We start from the raw sequence: 21,999 nt of genomic DNA, 5'->3' as shown, positions 1-21,999 counted from the left end.
ACCGTGTGAGATCCATAATCGACCTTAGAACATGAACAATAAACTTTACTCTTCGCTATGGACATTCTTCACTTACTGTTTTTCATTGCAATTGCACTACTACTTCTTCATGAGCCTCATTGTTAGTGGAACCAACTTCACTACTAGAGATAAGCATGCACTTGTTGCTCTCAAATCTTCCATAACTCAGGACCCTCACCACTTCCTCACACATAATTGGTCCACCAACTCCTCAGTATGCAACTGGTTTGGTGTCACCTGTGATCATCGCCATGGAAGGGTAAGAGCCTTGAATCTTGGTGACATGGGTCTTAGTGGTACCATACCCTCTCATTTGGGGAACCTCTCCTTCCTCATTGAACTCAACCTTGGTGGTAACACTTTCCATCACAACTTGCCACAAGAACTAGTTCATCTTCGAAGATTGAAGTCACTTAACTTGAGCTACAATGAATTTAGTGGTAATGTTCCACAATGGATAGGAGCCTTATCTTCTCTTCAGCACTTGAACCTTAGAAACAATAGGTTTGGTGGTGTTATTCCAAAGTCTATATCAAATTTAACAGTGCTAGAGACCTTGGAAATTGACCACAATCTTATTGAAGGCTCCATTCCAGATGAAGTTGGCAGAATGAGCCAGTTGAGGATCTTATCCATGTCAGTAAACCATCTCTCCGGTGCCATTCCTCCAACTATTTCTAACCTCTCTTCTTTGCGTGGAATCAGTTTGTCTTATAACTCTCTCTCAGGTATCATTTATATGTCACTCATCTTTCAAGTTAGTCTCTCTGATTTAATGAATTATCTCAGGAACCACATTCCATTGTTAGGTGACGATAAATACAATAACTACAATCTTTTCAATTCTTAACAGAGTCTTATTCCATTTGGTCGGGATGACTCGATAGATCCAACGATGTCATTGTGAAGTTAGCTCTGAGGTTTTGAAAATCAAATCGTTAAACTAAAATATTTAAAAGTCCAATTCATAATAAACTGATATATTTATGTATAAAAAAGATTATTTTTTTATTTATTATTTTAAATCAGTTGAGTATCAAAATTATTCCGATTTTAAAACTGCCTAAGTGTAAAGTAGTTTTACACCGTGTTACATAATCAATTATTGCCTAGGCTGGTCAGCTCACTCGTTCGATTAAGCAAGTGTCACAGATTTGAATTTCGCCTTGCGCATGTAATAATTCATTGACCAACCACAAACCCTTTGTTAGAAACAAGAGACTAGGAGAGGAATCTGAAAAGTGTATTATTGAATCTGATGAAAGGTACAATATACAAGAGGTATTTATAGATGCTAAATGAATCAGAGTAATAAAGGTATAGAATCCTATAATTAATATACAGATATACTATATAAAAATAGACGATACTAATTAATCTAAATTGATGCTAATGATTCTCTAACATCCCCCCCCTCAAACTCAAGTAGGAGCCAAGGATACCAACTTGAGTTTGGATAACAAAATCCGGAAACGAGTCGGGTGATGAGCTTTCGTGAAGATATCAGCAGTCTGATCTAGTGTTCCAACAGCAATGAGACGAATAGCATCAATAAGGATACGTTGCCGAACAAAGTGACAATCAAGCTCAATGTGTTTGGTGCGTTCATGAAATACATCATTATGGGCAATCTAAATAGCACTGCGGTTATCACAAAAAATATCAGTAGGGGACGACTGAGGAGCACCAAAATCTTCGAGAAGCCAACGAACCGAGACAACTTCAGCAGTGGTGTCAGCGAGGGCACGGTACTCAGCTTCTGTGCTTGAGCGAGCAATGAACGTTTGCTTCTTAGCACGCCAAGAAATGAGAGCGTCGCCAAGAAACAAACAGTAACCAGTAGTAGAACGACGATCAGTGGGATCACCAGCCCAATCAGTATCGGAGTAAGCCTGAAGAGACAAAGAGGAATGGGCAGAAAAATAAAGGCCATGAAAGAGAGTGCCTTTGATGTAGCGAAAAATGCGTAGAACTGCCGCATAGTGAGTAGTACGAGGAGCTGACAAGAACTGGCTAAGTACATGAACCGGATAGGCGATGTCTGGTCGGGTGACAGTCAAGTAGACGAGACCGCCAACTAACTGTCGATAGAGAGTCGGATTATCCAAAACAGTGCCATCCATAGGGGTAAAGCGAACATTAGGCTCAAGAGGAGTAGACTCAGTGCGACTATCTGTAACCCCAGCGCGAGCAAGAAGATCTGAAGCATACTTAGCCTGAGAGAGATAGATGCCATCATCGGTGGAGATGACCTCGAGACCAAGAAAATAGCTGAGAGAACCAAGATCTTTCATCTCAAAGGTACGGTGAAGTGAGGCCTTGAGATCAGAGATACCATCAACATCATCCCCAGTAATTATCATGTCATCAACATACAAAAGTAGAAGAACAACTCCACGTTCGCTTTTACGAATGAAGAGCGCATTCTCATGAGGGCTAGAAGTAAAACCAAGACTGCATATGGCAGTGCTGAACTTGTCAAACCATTCACGAGGAGCTTGCTTAAGTCCATAAAGTGCCTTGCGAAGGAGACAAACCTTATTAGAAGGACAAGGATATCCCGGAGGTGGTTTCATATAGACTGTCTTTTTCAAATCCCCATTAAGAAATGCATTATTCACATCCATCTGACTGAGAGACCATTTTTTAACCGCGGCAATGGCAAGAAGAGCTCTAACAGACGTAAGACGAGCGACAGGGGCAAAAGTCTCTTCATAATCAATACCATACTCTTGCGTACAACCTTGAGCAACCAAGCGGGCCTTATAACGGTCAATAGAGCCATCAGAGCGAGTCTTGATCTTGTATACCCATCTACTGCCCACAACTTCCTGATCAGAAGGAGGATCAACCAGATCCCATGTGTGTGCTTTTTCAAGTGCCTGTAATTCTTCTTGCATTGCTTGTTGCCAATTTGGGTTTGAGGAGGCTTCTCTGAATGTCTTAGGTTCATGTTGATGAAGAATAGTAGAAAAGCAATGGTAATCAAGAAGATGAGGAAGTGGATTCCTTACCCTAGAAGAACGAGCGGGAGGAGGAGGCATGACGGTAGGAGCAGGATCATCGTCCGGTCTGGAATCATCGGGAGATGGAGAAGGCGAAGGAACATGAGGCTGTGGAGGGTCACTCGAGATAGAACCTGTAGAGTCATCACTAGGAAAAAGATCAACATTGGGGTTAGTAAACAAAGGTGACTGAGTAGTAGGAATCGACTCAAAGGATGAGAACCCAGAAAACATGTGATGCTCCCAGAAGACAACATGACGAGATATACGAATACGTTTAGAGAGAGGATCCCAACAACGATAACCCTTATGTTCAGTGCCATAACCAAGAAAACAACACATACGAGCCCGAGGTTCAAGTTTACTGTGTTCATGAGGCTGAAGAAGAACAAAACATACACAACCGAAAACTCGAAGAGAACTATAATCTGGGGGGTATGATAAAGACGCTCAAAGGGAGTAACGTTACCAAGAACAGAAGAAGGGAGTCTATTGATAACATGAACAGCAGTAAGAACAGCTTCACCCCAAGTACGCTCAGGACACGAAGAAGAAAGGAGCATTGCACGGACGGAGTCAAGAATGTGACGGTGTTTGCGTTCAGCTCTTCCATTTTTTTGAGACGTACCAGGACAAGAAAACTCAGACAGAGTACCCTGTTCTGCAAGAAAGGCTAAGAGTTTGGAATCACGGTATTCCATAGCATTATCACGTCGGAAAACCTTAATGACCTTGGAAAACTGAGTTTTAATCATAGTAGCAAAGTTGATATAGATCTGAGGTAACTCATGGCGATTAGTCATCAAATAAACCCAAGTAAAACGGGAATAATCATCAATGAAAACGACAAAGTATCGAGCTCCGCCCATAGAGGCAGTGGGAGCGGGGCCCCAAACATCAGAGTGAATGATATCAAAAGGAGAGCAAGCAATAGAGGAATTATTGTGAAAAGATAAAGCAGGTTGTTTGGCAGTTTGGCAAGAAATGCAATCAAAAGATTCATTTGGAACCTGACCTAAAACACCCTGAGACACAAGAGGACGCAGTTTTCCTAAGGAGGTGTGGGCAAGACGTTGATGCCATAAGTGAAGGGTAGATGGAGAAGAAGCAGCACAGAGATTTGGTACAGGAGGAATATGAAGACTTTCGAGTTCAAACAACCTTCCGACCTTACGTCCAGTCCCGATGATTTGTCTCGTCCGAGGATCCTGTACACGACAACCAGAAACAGAAAAGGTGACGTCAAAACCCAAATCAACAAGTTGACCAACAGAAATAAGATTGAAGTTTAATTTGGGAATGTAGTAAGTATCAGGAAGATTAAGAGATGACTGGGATATAGAACCCTTGTGTGTTGCGTGCAAGAGGAGCCATTTGCAGTATTGACAGAAGGTCCATTTGTAGTTGTAGACATGGACGAGAAAATATTACGCAACGGAGACATGTGATTAAAGCAACCCGAGTCAAAGTACCATTTAGAATTACCTGGAGGGGTCGATAAAGCAGCAGGGGTATTACCAGAAACAGAGAGAAGACGCTGTAGAAGAGATGCAATATCAGATAGAGAGACAGGAGACGGGTTGAAAGGTGCAGAGGTGGTAGGTTCAGTAGTAGCAGCAACAGCAGAAGCAGGCGCAGGACGTGGTGGACGAGTAGGACAGGTAGTAATCAAATGTCCCGAGAGCTTGCAATAACGGCAGAACAACTGTGAACAATGGTAGCTAATATGCCCTTTCTGGTGGCATGTCCGACATTCAACAGAGGGGCAGACGGAGAAAAGGTGCCCAAAACGGTTGCAGTTTCGACAGAATGTATCCTTTCTGTCGGTGGCAACAAAAACATCCGACTTTTCCATAACAATAGTCACACAAATCAAAGAGAGGAGAGAAAACTGCAATTTCGAAGTAGAAAATGAGAAAACGGAGCGCGAAATCGGAAAGAGCTCACCAAAAAACCTTAGGAAGGGTCCCACTTGTCTGCCACGTCAGCGCCACGTCAGCAGACACGTCAGCGAATAATGACACGTGGCAGCACTTGAGAGGAGGGAGAGAGACACGCTGGCAGCGAGCTGGAGGTGCGGGTCAGATGCGGTGCGGGTCGGGCGGGTCGGGTTGGCCAAGGAAAGCTTCGTCGCGACACATGGCAGGACCTGGAGCATTGGATCGGCACGAGATCAACGGCTGCTGAACCTTTTGGAGGCAAAACAACAGAGGTGGCCAGCTCACTTCCGGCGGCGCGTGACGGCACGTCCGGTGGCGTCTGGTGGCGATATCGGCGGCGTTGGAAAGCTGACGAAGAGAAGATCACAATGATGCCGGAGGTGACGAACCAAAGCGTCGAAAACACAGAGAAAAATGAGGGCAAAGAGGCACAGGTGGAATCTGGAAGGGAGAGCAACCTGGTCGTGGCAGCGTCTTTCAGCGGCGCGTGGAGGCGCGTCTGGAGGCGGATGGCGGCATTTCTGGTTGCGATGGAATCACGGCGACAAGATGAACAAGATGGTGACGGGAGTGACGAACCAAAGCGTCGAAAAGGGAACGGAAAAAGAGGCCAAAGAACACTGCCGGAAAGGAAAAAACAATGGGGCTATGAACGAATATTCATTGAAAAAAAAAAGGCCTAAACTCTTGATACCATGTTAGAAACAAGAGACTAGGAGAGGAATCTGAAAAGTGTATTATTGAATCTGATGAAAGGTACAATATACAAGAGGTATTTATAGGTGCTAAATGAATCAGAGTAATAAAGGTATAGAATCCTATAATTAATATACAAATATACTATATAAAAATAGACGATACTAATTGATCTAAATTGATGCTAATGATTCTCTAACACCCTTAAATAAAACTCAAATCTTTCACATTGACCGTGTTAGAATATAATTAGAATCAATTAGGATCAGTTAGAATTATTTAGTATATCTGAATATTTATTATAAAATATTACATCTTTATTATTACGATTCTCTTAGCCCCTATAAATATCCTTCTATATTGTATCATTCTACACAGCTTAAATAGACAAATCGAATACACTAAATAACAATACAAATCATTTCTCCAGTCTAGTCTCTTATTTCTAACAGACTGGGCGAATGGTCATCCAAAAGAACTACTATGTAAAATATATTTTTTTTACTTCATAAGCAATTTTTACTCTACTCCAAACTAATTTAGTAGTTGATTCCTAGTTAACTAGATTGAAGTGACCGGTTCAGTTTGATTCTCAAAATTATGATGTCAATGTGAATTAGTTGTAAGATAGATTTAAATAATAGGTTTTGTTAGGTAAACAATGATTTTTGTAAACAGTGTGAACAATGAGCTTTAGAATTGAGCCAATAAAATAAAAAAATGCTCCACCCAAATTACTTCCTAAATTTTACATTAGGATACACTTAGTGAATTGAACATCCAGCCATTGTTAACTGTGCATGAGTAAATCGAATCAAAAGAAATAACCATCCAATTAAAAATAATGAACATAATCATCTGCTACCTATTAAATTGAACATCCGACATATCAATTGTTGACATTATTTAGTATTCTCATTGTCTACTTATACTTTTCCTTAAATAATTTAATTATTTTCATTACTATGAATGAAAAGGAGGCATTCCAGTGGAGATTGGTGAACTTCCGGAGCTAAGAGTGGTGTATCTTGGAAATAATCCACTTGGTGGATCCATACCAAGAACAATGTTGAATAGTTCAACGCTGCAAGACATTGAGATTGGGTCAAGCAACTTATCTGGGACCCTACCATCAAACTTATGTAGTGGACTTGCAAGAATCCAAGTGCTTTACATAGCTTTCAACCAGCTTTCTGGTCAAATGCCTTCGGTTTGGCACCACTGCAAAGAGTTGACCGATGTTGACTTATCAAACAACAAGTTCAGCCAAGGGAACATACCCCGTGATATTGGAAACTTAACTATGCTTGCTTCTTTGTATCTTAGTCAAGCCAACTTACAAGGTTAGTGTCAAAACTATTTTTGTTACAATCATTTTCAACAATAACAGATGAAGAGTTATTAAACAGCAAAATAATTAATTTCTGCAAATTAACTATACATGTTTTTTTTGGCTTAATGAATAATGATACGTTTTTTCTTTATTGATCTTCTTTATTATATTATAAACTATAAAGCTTGTTTTCTGTATAGGAGAAATTCCACCCTCTCTTTTTAACATATCTTCAATGAGAGTACTCAACCTTGGACAAAACAAATTGAACGGTAGCCTCACAGAAGAGATGTTTCTTCAGCTTCCTTTACTAGAATACATTTATCTGGCAGATAATCAATTTGTTGGAAGTATTCCAAAAACTATAAGAAATTGCACCATGCTCCAAGAGTTACATTTGGGAAGCAACTACTTCACAGGTATGCCAATCCTTAATTAATCAAGACATGTCATTGTTGTACTTGTACATTAACTAAACATAGTACATGAATGAATATCAGAGCAGTTTTAAAACAATATATATCTGAACATGTGTATCTGATCTATGTTATTCTTACTCTGAACTTTTATGGCTTTCAGGTTCTATACCAGAGGGCATTGGAGATCTTCTACTCACAAGCTTAAGCATGGGAGATAACCATTTAAGTGGATCAATTCCCTCAAATATCTTCAACACGTCTTCACTGAGTTACTTATATCTAGCAAATAATTCCCTCTCAGGTTCTCTTCCATCACATATCAGCCTTGAAAACATGGAAGAGCTAAACTTGTATGGAAACAAACTTAGTGGAAATATTCCAAGTAGCATATCCAATGCTACAAAGCTTAACTACATGGACTTGAAGTTAAATAAATTCAGTGGTGTTATCCCAAATACTATTGGGAATTTGAGAAATCTTCAGCAGCTTGATTTAGGATACAATAATTTAACCACTCATTCTTCCACTCTTGAATTAATGTATCCTTCTTCCTTGTGTGATCTTTCCATATCAGGGAATCCATTCCATGCAAAGCTTCCCAAGTCAATTGGAAATATGTCCAATTTGGAACTATTTGATGCTGATGCTTGCAGTATTGATGGTGAAATCCCTTTGGAAATTGGAAACTTAACCAATTTGTACGCGCTAAATTTGTACCGGAATGATTTAAGTGGAACCATTCCAACTACAATTAATGGTTTGCAGTCTCTTCAATATTTGAGTCTTGGCAACAACCGTCTGCAGGGAACCATCATCAGCGAAATCTGCAAAATCAAGCAGCTGAGTGAGTTGTACATAACTGAGAACAAGCTAATTTCTGGAGAGGTTCCAACTTGCTTTGGTAATCTTACTTCTCTAAGAAAACTTTACTTGAACTCCAACAAACTCAGTAAGGTGCCTTCTTCTCTTTGGAGCCTCAAAGACATTCTTGAGGTGAACTTGTCTGACAATGCTTTAACTCTGTCTCTTCCAATTGAAATTGGGAACTTAAAGGCTGTGACTTTCTTGGATCTATCAAAGAATATGATCTCAGGAAGCATTCCTGGGGCCATTTCTGGATTGCAAAATTTGCAAATTCTCAACTTATCACAAAATAAATTGGTAGGGGGTATTCCTGATTCACTTGGCAGTTTGATAAGTTTGACAGATTTGGACTTATTTCAAAACAACTTGTTTGGCTTGATTCCAAGATCATTGGAGTCACTTCATTATCTTGAATTCATCAATCTTTCTAATAATAGTTTGGAAGGAGAGATTCCGAGTGGTGGACCTTTCAAAAATTTCACTGCTCAATCTTTCATGTTTAATAAAGCACTTTGTGGAAATGCTAGATTACAAGTCCCAGCATGCAGTAAAGTAAAGAAGAAAAGGTCAAATGCAAACATATTCTTCATCAAATGCATATTACCTATAATGGTTTCAATCATTCTGGTTGTTTTCTGTGTGTTTTTTCTCGTCAGGCGTCGAAGAAAGAATGGTGGTGATACTAATGAAGGAACATTATCAGCATTACCAGCAGCCAGAATGGTTTCATACTATGAACTATCACAGGCAACTAATGGATTTGATGAGAGTAATTTGCTTGGTAGGGGCAGTTTTGGGTCTGTGTTCAAAGGTTTACTTTCAAATGGGATGGTGGTTGCTGTCAAAGTGTTTAACTTGGACTTGGAATTAGGATCAAAGAGCTTCAGTGTAGAATGCGAAGCAATGCGCAATCTGCGCCATCGAAATCTCATCAAGATCATAGGTTGTTGTTCAAGTATAGATTACAAGCTTTTAGTGATGGAGTTCATGCCTAATGGGAGCCTTGAGAGATGGTTGCATTCTCATAACCATTGTTTGGGCTTCTTGCAAAGGCTAAATATAATGATAGATGTGGCATCTGCATTGGAGTATCTGCATCATGGATCTTCACCTATAGTGGTTCATTGTGATGTCAAACCTTGTAATGTCTTATTGGATGAAGACATGGTTGGCCATGTCAGTGACTTTGGCATTGCCAAATTGCTTGGCGAGGGACAATCCAAAGAATATACCAAGACCATGGCTACAGTTGGCTACATTGCACCGGGTAAGTTATGCTACACCAGATTATAATTTCCCTTTTAACTTTGGTCATTTGATTATAACCATATGCTTGATTAGTATGCATATACAATTGAAGATCATAAATCATTCACTGACCTTTTAGTAATAATTTGTAATCAAAGTTGTAACTACAATGCTTCTTTAACTTTTTCTGTAGTAATTTTCATTAGTTCAGAAATTCACTTTCTATTGTAGTGGTGGTATCTAAACATTTTGTTTCCAATTTTAGTGGCTTGTGTGTCACATATACTTGTTCTATAAACAAATATTTTAAGAAAAATAACGAGGTTAATTTGAGTTGCAGAGTTTGGATCCAAAGGGATTATCTCTACAAAGGGAGATGTATACAGTTTTGGGATAATGCTGATGGAAACATTCACAAGAAAGAAGCCAACAGATGACTTGTTTGTTGCAGGATTAAGCATGAAAGGTTGGATTAGTGAATCATTACCCCATGCAATTGATCGAGTTGTGGATTCCAACTTGTTACAAGATGAAGGTCACCACCATGTTGATGACATAATAGCATCTACATCATCTATCTTGAAACTGGCCTTGAATTGTTGTGAGGATTTACCTGAAGAACGAATGAACATGACAGATATTGCTGCATCATTGAACAAAGTTAAGGCCATGTTTCTTAAAGCTAGTGACAAGGATGTCGTGCGGTTTTGTAGAAAATGAACCACTATGTAATGTGTTTAAATGTTTAGTACATTCCCTTTCTTTGCATTTGAATTTTGGCCTCAGTAGAGTCTATATTTTTCTACATTAGGAACATAAGATGTTGCAATAAACATTATCAAGAGAGAGTCAGCAAATATAACTACAGAACATTTACAGTTATTAAGCTATGGGTGATTCAGGATTTGATATATAAAGATTAAAGAATATAAAGGATGATCATAACCATTTGCTAATTGATAATATATCAGTTGTAAGAAACATTCATTGTGTCACTTCAATACCAATTTCTGTAAACTAAGAAAGCAAAATCTGCGATGTTGAGCACTGTTGACATTTGACAAACTCAAGTAATCATCTAGGATATTCGAAGAAAATTAGCTCTGGTTTTGTTGAAGAACACGAAAGGATGTGAAAAATGCTAAATCTATGACTTGAACCAAGAGAAAACTTCCATGCACGCTCCTCATGATGGCAAACACTATTGCAGCAATTACAGCTACCAAACTGATCTTCAAAACTCTTTCAATGTTGTATCTTTCTAAGAGTGTTCACATACGTATAACTTGACAAAGTAACAAAAAGCTTGCGGAACCTGCACAAATGGCATTAGAGTTTAGATGGAGAGAAGGATGTATTGTTGGGCAAGGCATATCGAGATTGCTTCAATTGAAATCGCATGCTTTTGAGATTTTGGAGGGAAGGGAAACACTTGAAGAGTGATAAGTCCATTTTTTTCTTGAAAAAGAAAGAAAAGATGAGGCAAAGTTTATATTCAAAATAAGGGGAATGAAGTATACCAGACCCACTGGCTTGCGTGCTGGGCCATAGCACAATAGCTCCTACGTGGATGTTCGTTTACCAAGTACTGTATTGTTCCACTTGAGTGAAGCATGGCCCAAATCATGGTCAACCAGATATCAATGGGACCACTATACTTTCGCAATATGTTGGTGCTAACCTAAGATGAATGAAGATACCGCAGGAAAATATGTCAAAACAACTCTAATATCAAAATAAAATGGCAATTCAGAAAAGAAAACCACGAAGGCAAAACATACAAGCTCCCAGACATCGATATCCTTTTGTAAAGTATCATACAGTAGCTTGCTGCTAACATGGGAAAAACTCTGATGTCAGTCATATAGTACACAAAACTAAATCTAAAAGGGCAAATCATTGATGAAGTCAGGTATCATTTATCTCCCATCATCCCTCACTTTCTTGGATAATGTGCCAGAAATTGACACAGATAAGCTAAGGACTACGATAACTATTAAACAATCCACAGTGATAATTATCGAAATTAGCATTACACAACAAACAAAAAAAGTGGTGCCAAAGTATAAAATTAAAAGTAAACAATCAGCATCATGCATATCTACAAAATTTAAAGTAATAGTAGTTCAATATTGATCAATAGCAGTATCATAATATCTCAACTTGCCTTACTCCATAATGCACATCTCGATGATTACAATGACCTGAGACACCATAGTTATCAAAAGTAATAATCTGGAGAGGCACAAAAACCAAAACAGTAAAAACAGGGGGGCTCTAAAAGAGATAACTAGAACAGAAGGTATTAGTCACCCCAAAAGATTGCATATGGTGGCACAAATAAAAGCTTAACTTACATGCCTAAAAATGGCAACAATAATACAGAAGCACAGGCTTACCATATTAATGCAGTGGCTGGTTATTTGTTCTTCTATAATATTTGCCAATAAACTATGGTTCCAAACCTTACCAAAACCATCCTAGATATGACAACACAATAAACAATGGTAATATAAGAAATTAACAATAAAATCAGAAGTAATACTGAATTCTACAACTCCAGGGACCTATTTGACCAGAACCTGCAGATCTGGATGGTTGACAATCTTCACTTGTTGCATGGGAACCTGTTTACATGATTTCTGATGTCATGGAAAGAATAATCTCATGAAGTTGTAAGACAGTGTTTGTTATCTTTTTTTTTTTTGTTAATGCAAACACTATTTTCAACTAGATGAAATGTTTCCTGGGCTTACCAAGAAATTTTGTTCTATGATTGGAAAGCTATAAGCCTATGACCACTAAATGATCTACTTGTCCGAGAGAGAATATGTTTAATAATTTCATAACAGGGAAATGCTTAATATTTAATGAGAAGCTGTTACATGATTTTGGAACCAGTCAAACCACAACCATTTTGAGCAATTTTGTAAATCACCTTGAGGGCTACACAAGCCTGAAACAACTCTTTTTTTCTGATATTTCCTTTACCATCTGCATCACCTACATAAATGAATCAAACCGAGTTAAAAAAATAAAAAATAAAAAAATTCCAAGGGAGAAAAACATATACATAAAATTCATAGCATAGTGAGACAGGAACCTTTTCTTTAAAGTGCTTAAGCTTGAAGCTTTCATTTTTTTTGAGAACTAGAAGAGCATACCAGACATGCTAAGATAACTTTCCAGCTTTTGTATGTGATAATAAATTTCACTTTGTGTAAAAGGGCTTTGTATATAATTGTATATTATAGAAAAAACAAAAAATATTATATCCAAACAGTGGAAACAGATAACTAGAACTAACCCCAGACATATGTCATTGCATAAAATTGGACATTTTATGTATATCCATTTGCATCAGATACCAGTGCCACTTGAATCGAAGTTAACTTCTTCTTCAACACAATAACTAAAATTGCTTTACTAATTTAGATGCCACCTTGATGGCGAATTAACTACAAAATGGTGGGACAAAAGAATACGACTAATTTCCATTTAATAAAACATATGAGCAAAAACTGATATACGTAAAAATAAGCACCTAACTACAGATACAGAATAAGGAGCATAAAATACAAGACAAAAACTAACAGTCCAAAGTTAATCACCAATAGATAAGCAAAGTACTTGAACATTGTGCCGTCTTGAAGTCAGAAAATTAATAGTTGGAGTAAAGAACCTGCAGAAATGGAACAAGTTTTCAACACAATGTGAAATCCTAACCAAAAGATGCAATTTCCTAAAAGTTACCAAAGTCATGTTGACAACATTCAAAATTCACACAATTTCTATACTGAGCAGTGAAGTAGTGAGTAATCTATCTTTTTTTCAGCCATTTCCTATTAGCTTTAGTTTGTCAGAATAGGGGTAAGAAACCCTAATAAATGCAATTACTAATTCCACGTGTAATAATAGCAAAAATTAGCAGCTCATACTTTAGGATCTTTATACGGCATTTCCAACTCACACATACATCATACTGTGAACTGTGAATGCCATTATCGAATAAAAATGACGAAAGTAGAGAACTTTAACTTACATGGATTCATCATCGGGATGAGCGATCACGAGCAAGACGTTGTTCCTCTTGCGAAGAGGTGCAGCTCTAAGATTGGTGAAAGGGAAGAACGAGAGAATGAGGATTGTGAAGAGTGAAACGATCCATGTAACCAGAATCAGAGAAGCGATCATCACAAGCCATGCCATTGTTCCTCCTCAACAACCGATTTTTCATGGATTCATTGTTTCCTGCAAGGTTCTAAAAACCGTAACGGTCATCGAACTGTTCTAGTTACTGGTTCAGTGATTTACTGGTCTAACTGGTTCAACCGTAGTTTAACTGGAATAACCGTTTTATAATAAAATAATAAATAAAATATAAATAAACACACTAAAATATAATTATAGTCTAATATAAACCTTAAAATGTCATCCAAATTTAAAACACTACGTCAATCAAAGTCTTATATAGTTATCAAAGTACAAATTATACAAGGGAGCCATGAACTGAACAAGGAAAAGAACAATTATAAATTTATAACTAAGCAACCCAACCAGTTAACAAATTAACAAATTATACCAAATTATAAGATAGAAACAATTAAAAAGTTATAGCAAATTATAATAATACAAGAACATGAACATGAACTAAAAATCACAATAACTACAAGAACAATTAAAATGCAGCAACAACACTAATAGGAACAATTAAAACACAGCAACAAAGTGAGAAATATCTAAGAATCACCATTACTGAAAACAATAACTTGATACGTGTAAGCTCAAAGAATCAAAGAACTCAAGAAGTTGTGGTATCATTGTTGAACACAAACTAATATATACAAATTGATAAAATCAAAAGCTTAATATAATATATAATCTCAAAACACATCCAGAATAACATCTTAGCAAATAAAATACTATCTAAATACATCCAATACTTGTACAAGCTCATCCAAAAATAAAAATCCCTGCTCTAAACACAACATACATTGCCTGGATACAAGCATTGATCCTGCATTGCAAACTGATAAAATCAAAAGCTGAATAATATATACAACTTCAAAACTTTACAACACATTTAACATAATATAATAGCTACACATCTAAAATAACAAACAAACATAATACTTTCTAAACACATCTGAAAATGAACATAGTTGAACACCACAAACAGTCAAGAGAAAATCCTCTTCATCTATTGTCAAGACACGTCCAAAATTATTTCGAGGTAAAACAAAATCACTTTGTCTATTTTCATGACACATCCAAACTATATTGATCTCTCAAACCCCAAATCAAACAAAGTAATACAAAAAAAAAAAAAAAAAAATTAAAAACACAAATACATCCAAAACCAAAATATATAACTGAAAAACAAAAGAACTTCTTCTTTGTCTATTCTCATGACAAATCCAAAATTAGCCAGAGATTAAACATATCAAATCATTCAAAAAAAAAGGAAGGCTGGGATAGGGGCAAGAACTGTACCGATCCTATGCGGGGAGAATCTGGTGGAGGTGGCGCGTTTCGGGACCAGGAGCGGCGCGGACGAGGCTCGATTCCGATGCAGAGGAGGCACGGGGGTGGACTGCGAGGCGGCGCGGAGGAGGAGCGACAGGCGGCTTGAAGGAGACGCTTTGCGGAGGAGTGGCAATGAGACGATTCGACGAGTTGTGATGGCAGAGAAGAGTTGCGACGGCGATGGGGCAGTGGGGACGGCGACTGGAGCAGATTCGACGGCGGCGACACAGCTTGAAGAAGAGAGAAGTCTCGGAAGGAAAGGAACATGTGAGGTGAGAAGGGACTGGGCAAAAGGCGTCGTTTCAGGCAAACCGGTTGAATCGGTTTTCGAAGGAAATCTTTTATTATAGTGAACCCTCTTATTGACGGTGCACCCTGCTCCATCCTTTCTTGTAGCCGTCGAAGGAAAACGCTGATGCCACGCGACTCATGTCACAAAATTACAACAGTATCAACCTACCAATAATGGTATGTTCCACAGTTCCCACTTCCCAGTCTTCCAATTTCCAATTGTTTCCTTTGCTTTCTATAATCAACACAAAAACAGTAACGTTAAAAGAACGTTATATATCACACAAAAATTGTCCGCTAAATTAATTATCTATTTAATTTTTATGTTGTAAAGTAATTTTATAAATATATTTAATTATATAATTAATTTAGATTAGCCAAATAGTCAATTCACTTGTCCACTTAAATAAGTGTTAGAAGTTTAAATCCTATCTTATATATGTAGTAATAAGTTATTTTACATTATATATCAAAATTAAATTCATTATTTATGTTAGGTATTTATAAATGGATTTAGTTAACATTTTAATAACAAAATTTATTTTATAATTTTAAGATGTGTTTTTAAGACACAAAATAAATAAGGTCTTTATAGATTCCTTCATTATTATTTTTTTTGCCCCACTTGGTTGCCACGTGGTGCTTCAGCATGTGACATTGCGTAGTGGTGTTGTTGAGTTGAGTTTTAAGTTTTTATTCTACTCCTTCAGTTTCCTCCACTGGTTATATGCTGCTGCTTCTCAACATCATTTACTGCTTTTCTTGAGAACATGTTTCTCTTAGTTTCTGGTTTGCTGACCAATATCTTGAACAGGGTAGATTCCGCTACCTACAAAGAGATTTCACTGTTATGGGGTCTTAAAGATGAAATTGACACCCTCAAGAACTCTCTCAGAATCATCAATGCTTTCCTTGTGGATGCTGAGAACAAGCAAACACAAAATAACGGCATCATGGAGTGGCTGCAGCAGCTCAGGGATCATTTCTTCGATGCTCGTGACATCTTGGATGAGATTGAGTGTGAAGCACTCAGGAACAAGATTGTCAAGAGCCAAGGAAGCTTCAAAAGAAAGGTAAAGCGCTTCTTCTCACTCTCTAACCCTCTTGCATTTCGTATTCAGATGGCTCATAAGATCAAGGAAATTAAGAAAAAAATAGATGAATTGGCTTCTTTTAGGATGAAACTTGGTCTCTCGGAGATTCATGCAAGTAGTAGTGATGTTCATGTTCCAAAGTTGGCTTGGAGGGAGACTAAATCTTATGTTAGGCCTTCCCATGTGATTGGTAGAGATCAGGAGAAAGAGAAGATCATTGGTTTATTGACCGTTCCATCATCAGATTCTGGTAATGAGATTATTGATGTTATTCCAATTGTTGGAATTGGAGGTTTGGGGAAGACCACAATTGCACAACTAGTGTACAATGATGATAGGGTGATCGAGAATTTCTTTCCACGAATGTGGGTGTTTGTCTCTGATGATTTTGATGTTAAGAGGTTGGCATTGGAGATTCTTAAGGCTATGCATGGAATAGATATAGATGCCCATCACAATTATAGTTATGATCAGTTACAGAATTTGCTGCACGAGGGACTAGATGGGAAGAAGTTTCTGCTTGTTCTCGACGACGTTTGGAATGAAGATTATAGAGGGTGGGACGAACTGAGAAATCTGTTAGTAGGAATGCACGATGATGAAAATAACAGAATTGGTAGCAAGATTATCGTGACAACTCGTAGCGAAAAGGTTGCTTCGATCATGGGGAAAGCTTATAAACAGAACCTGCTATATCTTCCTGATGAAGATTGTCTAAAGCTATTTCTCAGGTGTGCATTTCCGGCAGGAGAGGAAAACAAGCACCCGAGGCTTGTGGAAATTGGGAAAGAGATTGTTAGAAAGTGCAAAGGGTTGCCCCTGGCAGTGGTGAGTTTAGGGTGCATGCTTCACTCAGAAAATCGAGAAAGTGTGTGGAAGAAAACTAGAGATAGTGAAATTTGGAAAATGGACCAACAAAATGATGGGATTTTGGCTGCATTGAAACTGAGCTATAACCACTTGCCATCTGAATTGAAAAGGTGTTTCTCCTATTGTTCAGTTTTTCCGAAGGGTTATGAATATAGCAATTTGGAGTTGATATCATTTTGGATGGCACATGGACTGCTACAAACCAACGACGAAGATGAAGAGGCAGAGGATCTTGGAGAGTTCTATATTCAAGAGCTAGTTTCAAAATCTTTCTTTGAAGGTGTTCCTGAAGATCAAGTAGTTGTTGATGGACTTATTTTTGAAGAACTTAAGCATCTAGGAATATCTTATTTTAAGATGCATGATCTTATTAATGACCTTGCTGTGTCTACTATGCAAAATGAAAGGGCTGCAGTAAAGTTTAATTCAACCAATGTGAGAGAAAATGTGCAGCATTTATCATTTTCTGATAGTAGAGAAGGAGTACCTAATTTTGGTAATAAAAGGTTGAGTAAGGTCCAAACCATTGGATTCTGGCATGCAAGTGAAAGTGCAAGTGCAATCACTGAACCATTTCTTAGATGGGTTTTTAAGGAATTCAGGTACCTCAGGGTGTTGAATTTACAATGTTCAAATTTTCAGTTCTTGCCTGATTGTTTCAACAAGATGAAGCATTTGAGGTATCTTAATCTGAGCTATTGCCAAAGGATGGAAAAACTCCCAGATTCCATTTGCAAGCTGCAGAACTTGGAAGTTCTTAATCTGTGTAGATGTGTAGCACTTAAATACATTCCAAAAAACTTGAGGTATCTTGTGAGCCTCAGGATTTTGTGGATCACCACACAAATGAATGATTTGTCTTGTATAGGTTTTAAGACCTTCAGTTCTTTGCAAATATTGATTTTGTGGAATTGTGAAAACTTAACATTCCTTCCACATGATTTGAGACACTTAACTGCTTTGAAAAGGCTTAGTATTGAGGCTTGTCTTGAGGTGACTCATTTTGGAGATGAAGCTGAACAAGAAATTGATGACGACTATTCCTTGAAACTTGAACAATTCTCAATCAACCAACTACCAGAATTGTTAGCATTACCTAATTGGCTAAGAAGATGTTCTAAGACTCTCAGATATCTGGGCCTTTCACAGTGTCAGAGCTTAACAGCATTTCCAGAATGGTTCCCAGTTCTGACATCACTTGAAACCCTTCTAATTGCTGATTGTCCAAAATTAACACTACCACATAATATGGATAATGTTCATAACCTTCAGAACTTGAAGATATTTGGATGCCCTCAGCTAGTTGAGAGATGCAAAAGAGATATAGGACCTGATTGGTGTAAAATATCTCATATCCCAAATATTGAAGTAAGTACATTTTCACTAGTACTATTTTATTTTATTATATATATATGCTTGCATTTATTAACTTCTTTGTCCTCTTTTTGTGAACATGCAAGCTTGAAAGCGTTTAAGACCACTATCTGATAACTTGGTGCAAGCACAATCAGAGATTGTTGAGGTGGTAGAGCATTTGAAGTTTGTAATTGCTCACATTTTCCTCCAACTTCAAATACAGATCTATGTTTCCTGTAGGAGTATGATATGCCTACTCAAGTATTTCTTTTAATATTATATTTCAATTTCTTTATCTTTTTTGTATTCACCGAAAGTTTTGTTATGAAAACAATTTGATAAGGCTGGCGCTGGCAATTGATAAAAAAAAGACACTGCCACACTGGAAGCCTATCTAAAACTTTGTTATTTTACAATGTTAATTGAACAAAATTTCAATGAATATACAACCACAGGATATACATTATTGTTAATATTTAGATAAGGATTTCTGATACAAAGTGGCTGCAGCAATGTGGGTTGTTAGCAATCCGAGGAAGAAGAACAATTGAATAAAACTTGAGCATAGATAAATATTTGCTTAAAAGTTAAAACAGCAGGGATCCATGTGCTGATATCAATAATTGTATTTCCTAACTTTGAGTTGGATAATCTTGTTTTCTCATCAACTTTTATTTTTCATATTAGAAAGATTATTCTTGGAGGTAAAGTAACTTGACTCTTGTCTCGTGAACATGGCCAGTTAAGTGCATGTATCAAAATGGCTACCACTTGTTAAGTTTGCAAAATCTAACACAAGCGGTGAAGGACACTATCTCGTGTATTTGTCAAACACGTGCATTCATGTCCAGACTCCAGACACATTTAAAAGAATATAAAATAATAATAGTTCTTTTTTACTCATCCTGCACTTTACTATGCACATAAATAACGTTATCACCATTATTTCTCAAGTTCAAATCGTGTCATCATTTGATGAACAAGTTCTGAACTCAGCTAAGAGAAAGTCTCCCATCAAAACAAATGCAGGTATGGTGCTTTGACCATAAGTGGCTACAATGTTGCATGAATATAATAGAGAACAATTGGTAGAATATAAGATCTTCTTATGCATACGAGGGTAAATGATCTCTGGTACATGGATGATGAAACAGAAAGAGTACATAGTAGTGATGACCTTGTGAAGGATCTTGGATACTCCAGACATATGATGATGTTTACATTCTCATATTCAGTTTGAGTATTTCTCATTTCAAACGTAAATTTGTTATCAGGCCCAATCTAACTTGCAGAAAAGAAAGTCTACATTGATAACGGAAGGGAATGCTGCTGCTTTCAAGGTATATATAATATAAGCATGCAACTTCTGTGTGCCCTTAGGCATAACAAGTGCACCCATAATTGTGTGAAGCTAGGTATGTGTATCCCCCATGGAAATGGGAGTTCATCTGGGTGAGTTTACTTCAATGCCAAGAGTAGAACTCTTCCATCCAAAATCCAGCTTTTGAGTTCTTCTAATTTATCAGCTGCTGTTTTCTCTTTTACACGTCTGATTGTCACACTATTGCTGAATAATTTTCTACTTTTAATCATAAGTGTATATGGATTAACTGTTTAATTTATTCTTCGTTATATCAGAAATCAAGGATGGCAAGCCATGTTGACTCCGTTGAAAGAGAGAGAAAGGTTGTCTCTCTCACTCACTCTCATTATTGGTATGTGTATATAGTGCACCTTCCTCTCACCAAGCAAATTCTTGCATTTTACAGCAGCAAGATGACTTCATAGAAGAAAAATATGGTGAGGATGAAGATGACGATGATGTTGAAGACAATACTGATGAAATAAAACCAGAGGCAGATGAGGATGCAAATGATGATCATGGAGAGGAAGCAGAGTACTTACTAGGAGATGATGGGGAAACTGCAGAGGTATTCATGTCCTTGAATTCTTCTCCAGGGAAATATTGTCATTGATTTGTGCTCTTTTCTTGCCAAGAGATCAAAATTTTGACAAAGTAAACTTCGTGAGACTTGTAGTGTAGTTTCTATGACAATCTTTTGATTCTTGTTATAGCAGGGACTTCATGAAGGTCTACTCATAAAAGATGGAGATGAAAACAGCAAGCTTTCTGCTCGACATTTCAGCCATGGATATCACTTGACCGAAGGAAAGTTGAACCACGGAATGGAGGACTACATTTTTGCTCAACACAAGAAGCTCAATGGTTATGACTTGGGTTTGTATGCAATATTTGATGGTCATTCAGGTCATGATGTTGCCAAATACTTGCAAAGCCATCTATTTGAAAACATACTGAATGAGGTATATCCCTTAATCATGGGTATATTTAATTTTAATCAAAACCATTATCTCCCTAATATTTGATTCGTTGATCATGCATGGTTAGCCTAGTTTCTGGAAGAAACCAGTGCATGCAGTTAAGAAAGTGTGCAAGGCTACAAACGATGAGATCTTAGAGAATATAGCTGATTCGCGGGGAGGATCAACAGTGGTTGCAGCAATACTAATTGATGGAGTGAAGCTGCTTGTAGCCAATGTCGGCGATTCTCGAGCGATATCATGCAAAAATGGTATTGCAAAACCAATCACTGTGGATCACGAACCAGATAAGGAGAAAGATCTTGTTGAAACCAGAGGGGGCTGTGTGTTCACAAGACCAGGTAATGTCTCGATTGCAACATAACATATTTGTTATTAGCATCAAACCTAATTTAACGCAACATTATTTTCCTCTACAAGTTCCACTATTGAATTACTAAAGTATATGATGGAATTAGGATCTATTCCAAGAGTAGATGGCCAATTAGCAATGACAAGAGCATTTGGAGATGGAAAACTGAAGGAGCACATTACTGCTGAGCCAGATGTGATGATTCGGAAGATTGATGATGACACTGACTTCATCATTTTGGCAAGTGATGGTTTGTGGAAGGTATGAGTGAATTCTTATAACTACTGAGATTTATGATGGGGAAGAGAATGCATAAAGTATCCTTTCCTCTGATGCAGGTGATGACAAATCAGGATGCTTGTGACTGTATCAAAGATGATGTTGATGATGCTAAGAAAGCAGCTAAGAAGTTGGTTAAAGAAGCCAAGTCTCTAGGGAGCTGTGATGATATTTCATGCATAGTTGTTACGTTCTAGTTGAGATGATGACAGCAGTAGACAAAGTAGAATAGTAGATTCAGATGGGTCCCCATTTTTCCACCCAAATAAGAATCTAAGTTCGACTTTCAGCATTTTTCCTTACATTTTACTTGAACTTCTGGTTTTTGATTAAGTAATATAATAGCTGCTGGTTAATTTTCA

At 37.5% G+C, this 21,999-nt stretch overlaps 3 protein-coding genes across 12 annotated transcripts; 2 read left to right on the top strand and 1 right to left on the bottom strand.

Annotated features, from left to right (window-relative positions):
- LOC112734569 (uncharacterized) lies at positions 1 to 10,507 on the top strand. Of its 2 annotated transcripts, XM_072228762.1 has the most exons (6): positions 1 to 749; positions 6,640 to 7,005; positions 7,196 to 7,414; positions 7,575 to 8,844; positions 8,935 to 9,545; positions 9,867 to 10,507. In XM_072228762.1, exons 1-6 carry the CDS (start codon positions 32 to 34, stop codon positions 10,244 to 10,246), a joined length of 3,564 nt encoding a protein of 1,187 aa, XP_072084863.1. In that variant the 5' UTR covers positions 1 to 31; the 3' UTR covers positions 10,247 to 10,507. The 2 variants fall into 2 exon arrangements, with proteins under 2 accessions (XP_072084863.1, XP_025639727.1); XM_025783942.3 differs by having other exon boundaries at positions 7,575 to 9,545.
- LOC112734570 (uncharacterized) lies at positions 10,463 to 15,591 on the bottom strand. Of its 4 annotated transcripts, none has more exons than XM_072228766.1 (10): positions 15,020 to 15,591; positions 13,569 to 13,787; positions 13,138 to 13,208; positions 12,465 to 12,529; positions 12,109 to 12,153; positions 11,926 to 12,006; positions 11,694 to 11,761; positions 11,308 to 11,359; positions 11,047 to 11,207; positions 10,463 to 10,841 (listed from the first exon to the last, which is right to left on the bottom strand). In XM_072228766.1, the coding sequence occupies exons 2-10, from the start codon at positions 13,733 to 13,735 to the stop codon at positions 10,772 to 10,774; spliced, it is 780 nt and encodes a 259-aa protein (XP_072084867.1). In that variant the 5' UTR covers positions 13,736 to 13,787; positions 15,020 to 15,591; the 3' UTR covers positions 10,463 to 10,771. The 4 variants fall into 4 exon arrangements, with proteins under 4 accessions (XP_072084867.1, XP_025639729.1, XP_072084869.1 ...); XM_025783944.3 differs by having other exon boundaries at positions 11,308 to 11,356; XM_072228768.1 differs by having other exon boundaries at positions 13,569 to 13,777.
- Positions 15,592 to 16,020: 429 nt separating this feature from the next.
- Positions 16,021 to 21,999, top strand: LOC112734567 (probable protein phosphatase 2C 39). Of its 6 annotated transcripts, XM_025783937.3 has the most exons (8): positions 19,572 to 19,692; positions 19,938 to 20,003; positions 20,302 to 20,349; positions 20,433 to 20,594; positions 20,740 to 20,988; positions 21,074 to 21,347; positions 21,465 to 21,619; positions 21,697 to 21,999. In XM_025783937.3, the coding sequence occupies exons 1-8, from the start codon at positions 19,687 to 19,689 to the stop codon at positions 21,832 to 21,834; spliced, it is 1,098 nt and encodes a 365-aa protein (XP_025639722.1). In that variant the 5' UTR covers positions 19,572 to 19,686; the 3' UTR covers positions 21,835 to 21,999. The 6 variants fall into 6 exon arrangements, with proteins under 6 accessions (XP_029147663.1, XP_072084859.1, XP_072084858.1 ...); XM_072228758.1 differs by lacking the exons at positions 19,572 to 19,692; positions 19,938 to 20,003 and adding an exon at positions 16,040 to 16,416 and having other exon boundaries at positions 20,743 to 20,988; XM_072228757.1 differs by lacking the exons at positions 19,572 to 19,692; positions 19,938 to 20,003 and adding an exon at positions 16,055 to 16,416.

Source organism: Arachis hypogaea, chromosome 3 (assembly GCF_003086295.3).
Source record: "Arachis hypogaea cultivar Tifrunner chromosome 3, arahy.Tifrunner.gnm2.J5K5, whole genome shotgun sequence".
In the NCBI taxonomy this organism is placed as follows: domain Eukaryota; kingdom Viridiplantae; phylum Streptophyta; class Magnoliopsida; order Fabales; family Fabaceae; genus Arachis; species Arachis hypogaea.
This window is presented reverse-complemented; position numbering and strand designations above follow the sequence as displayed.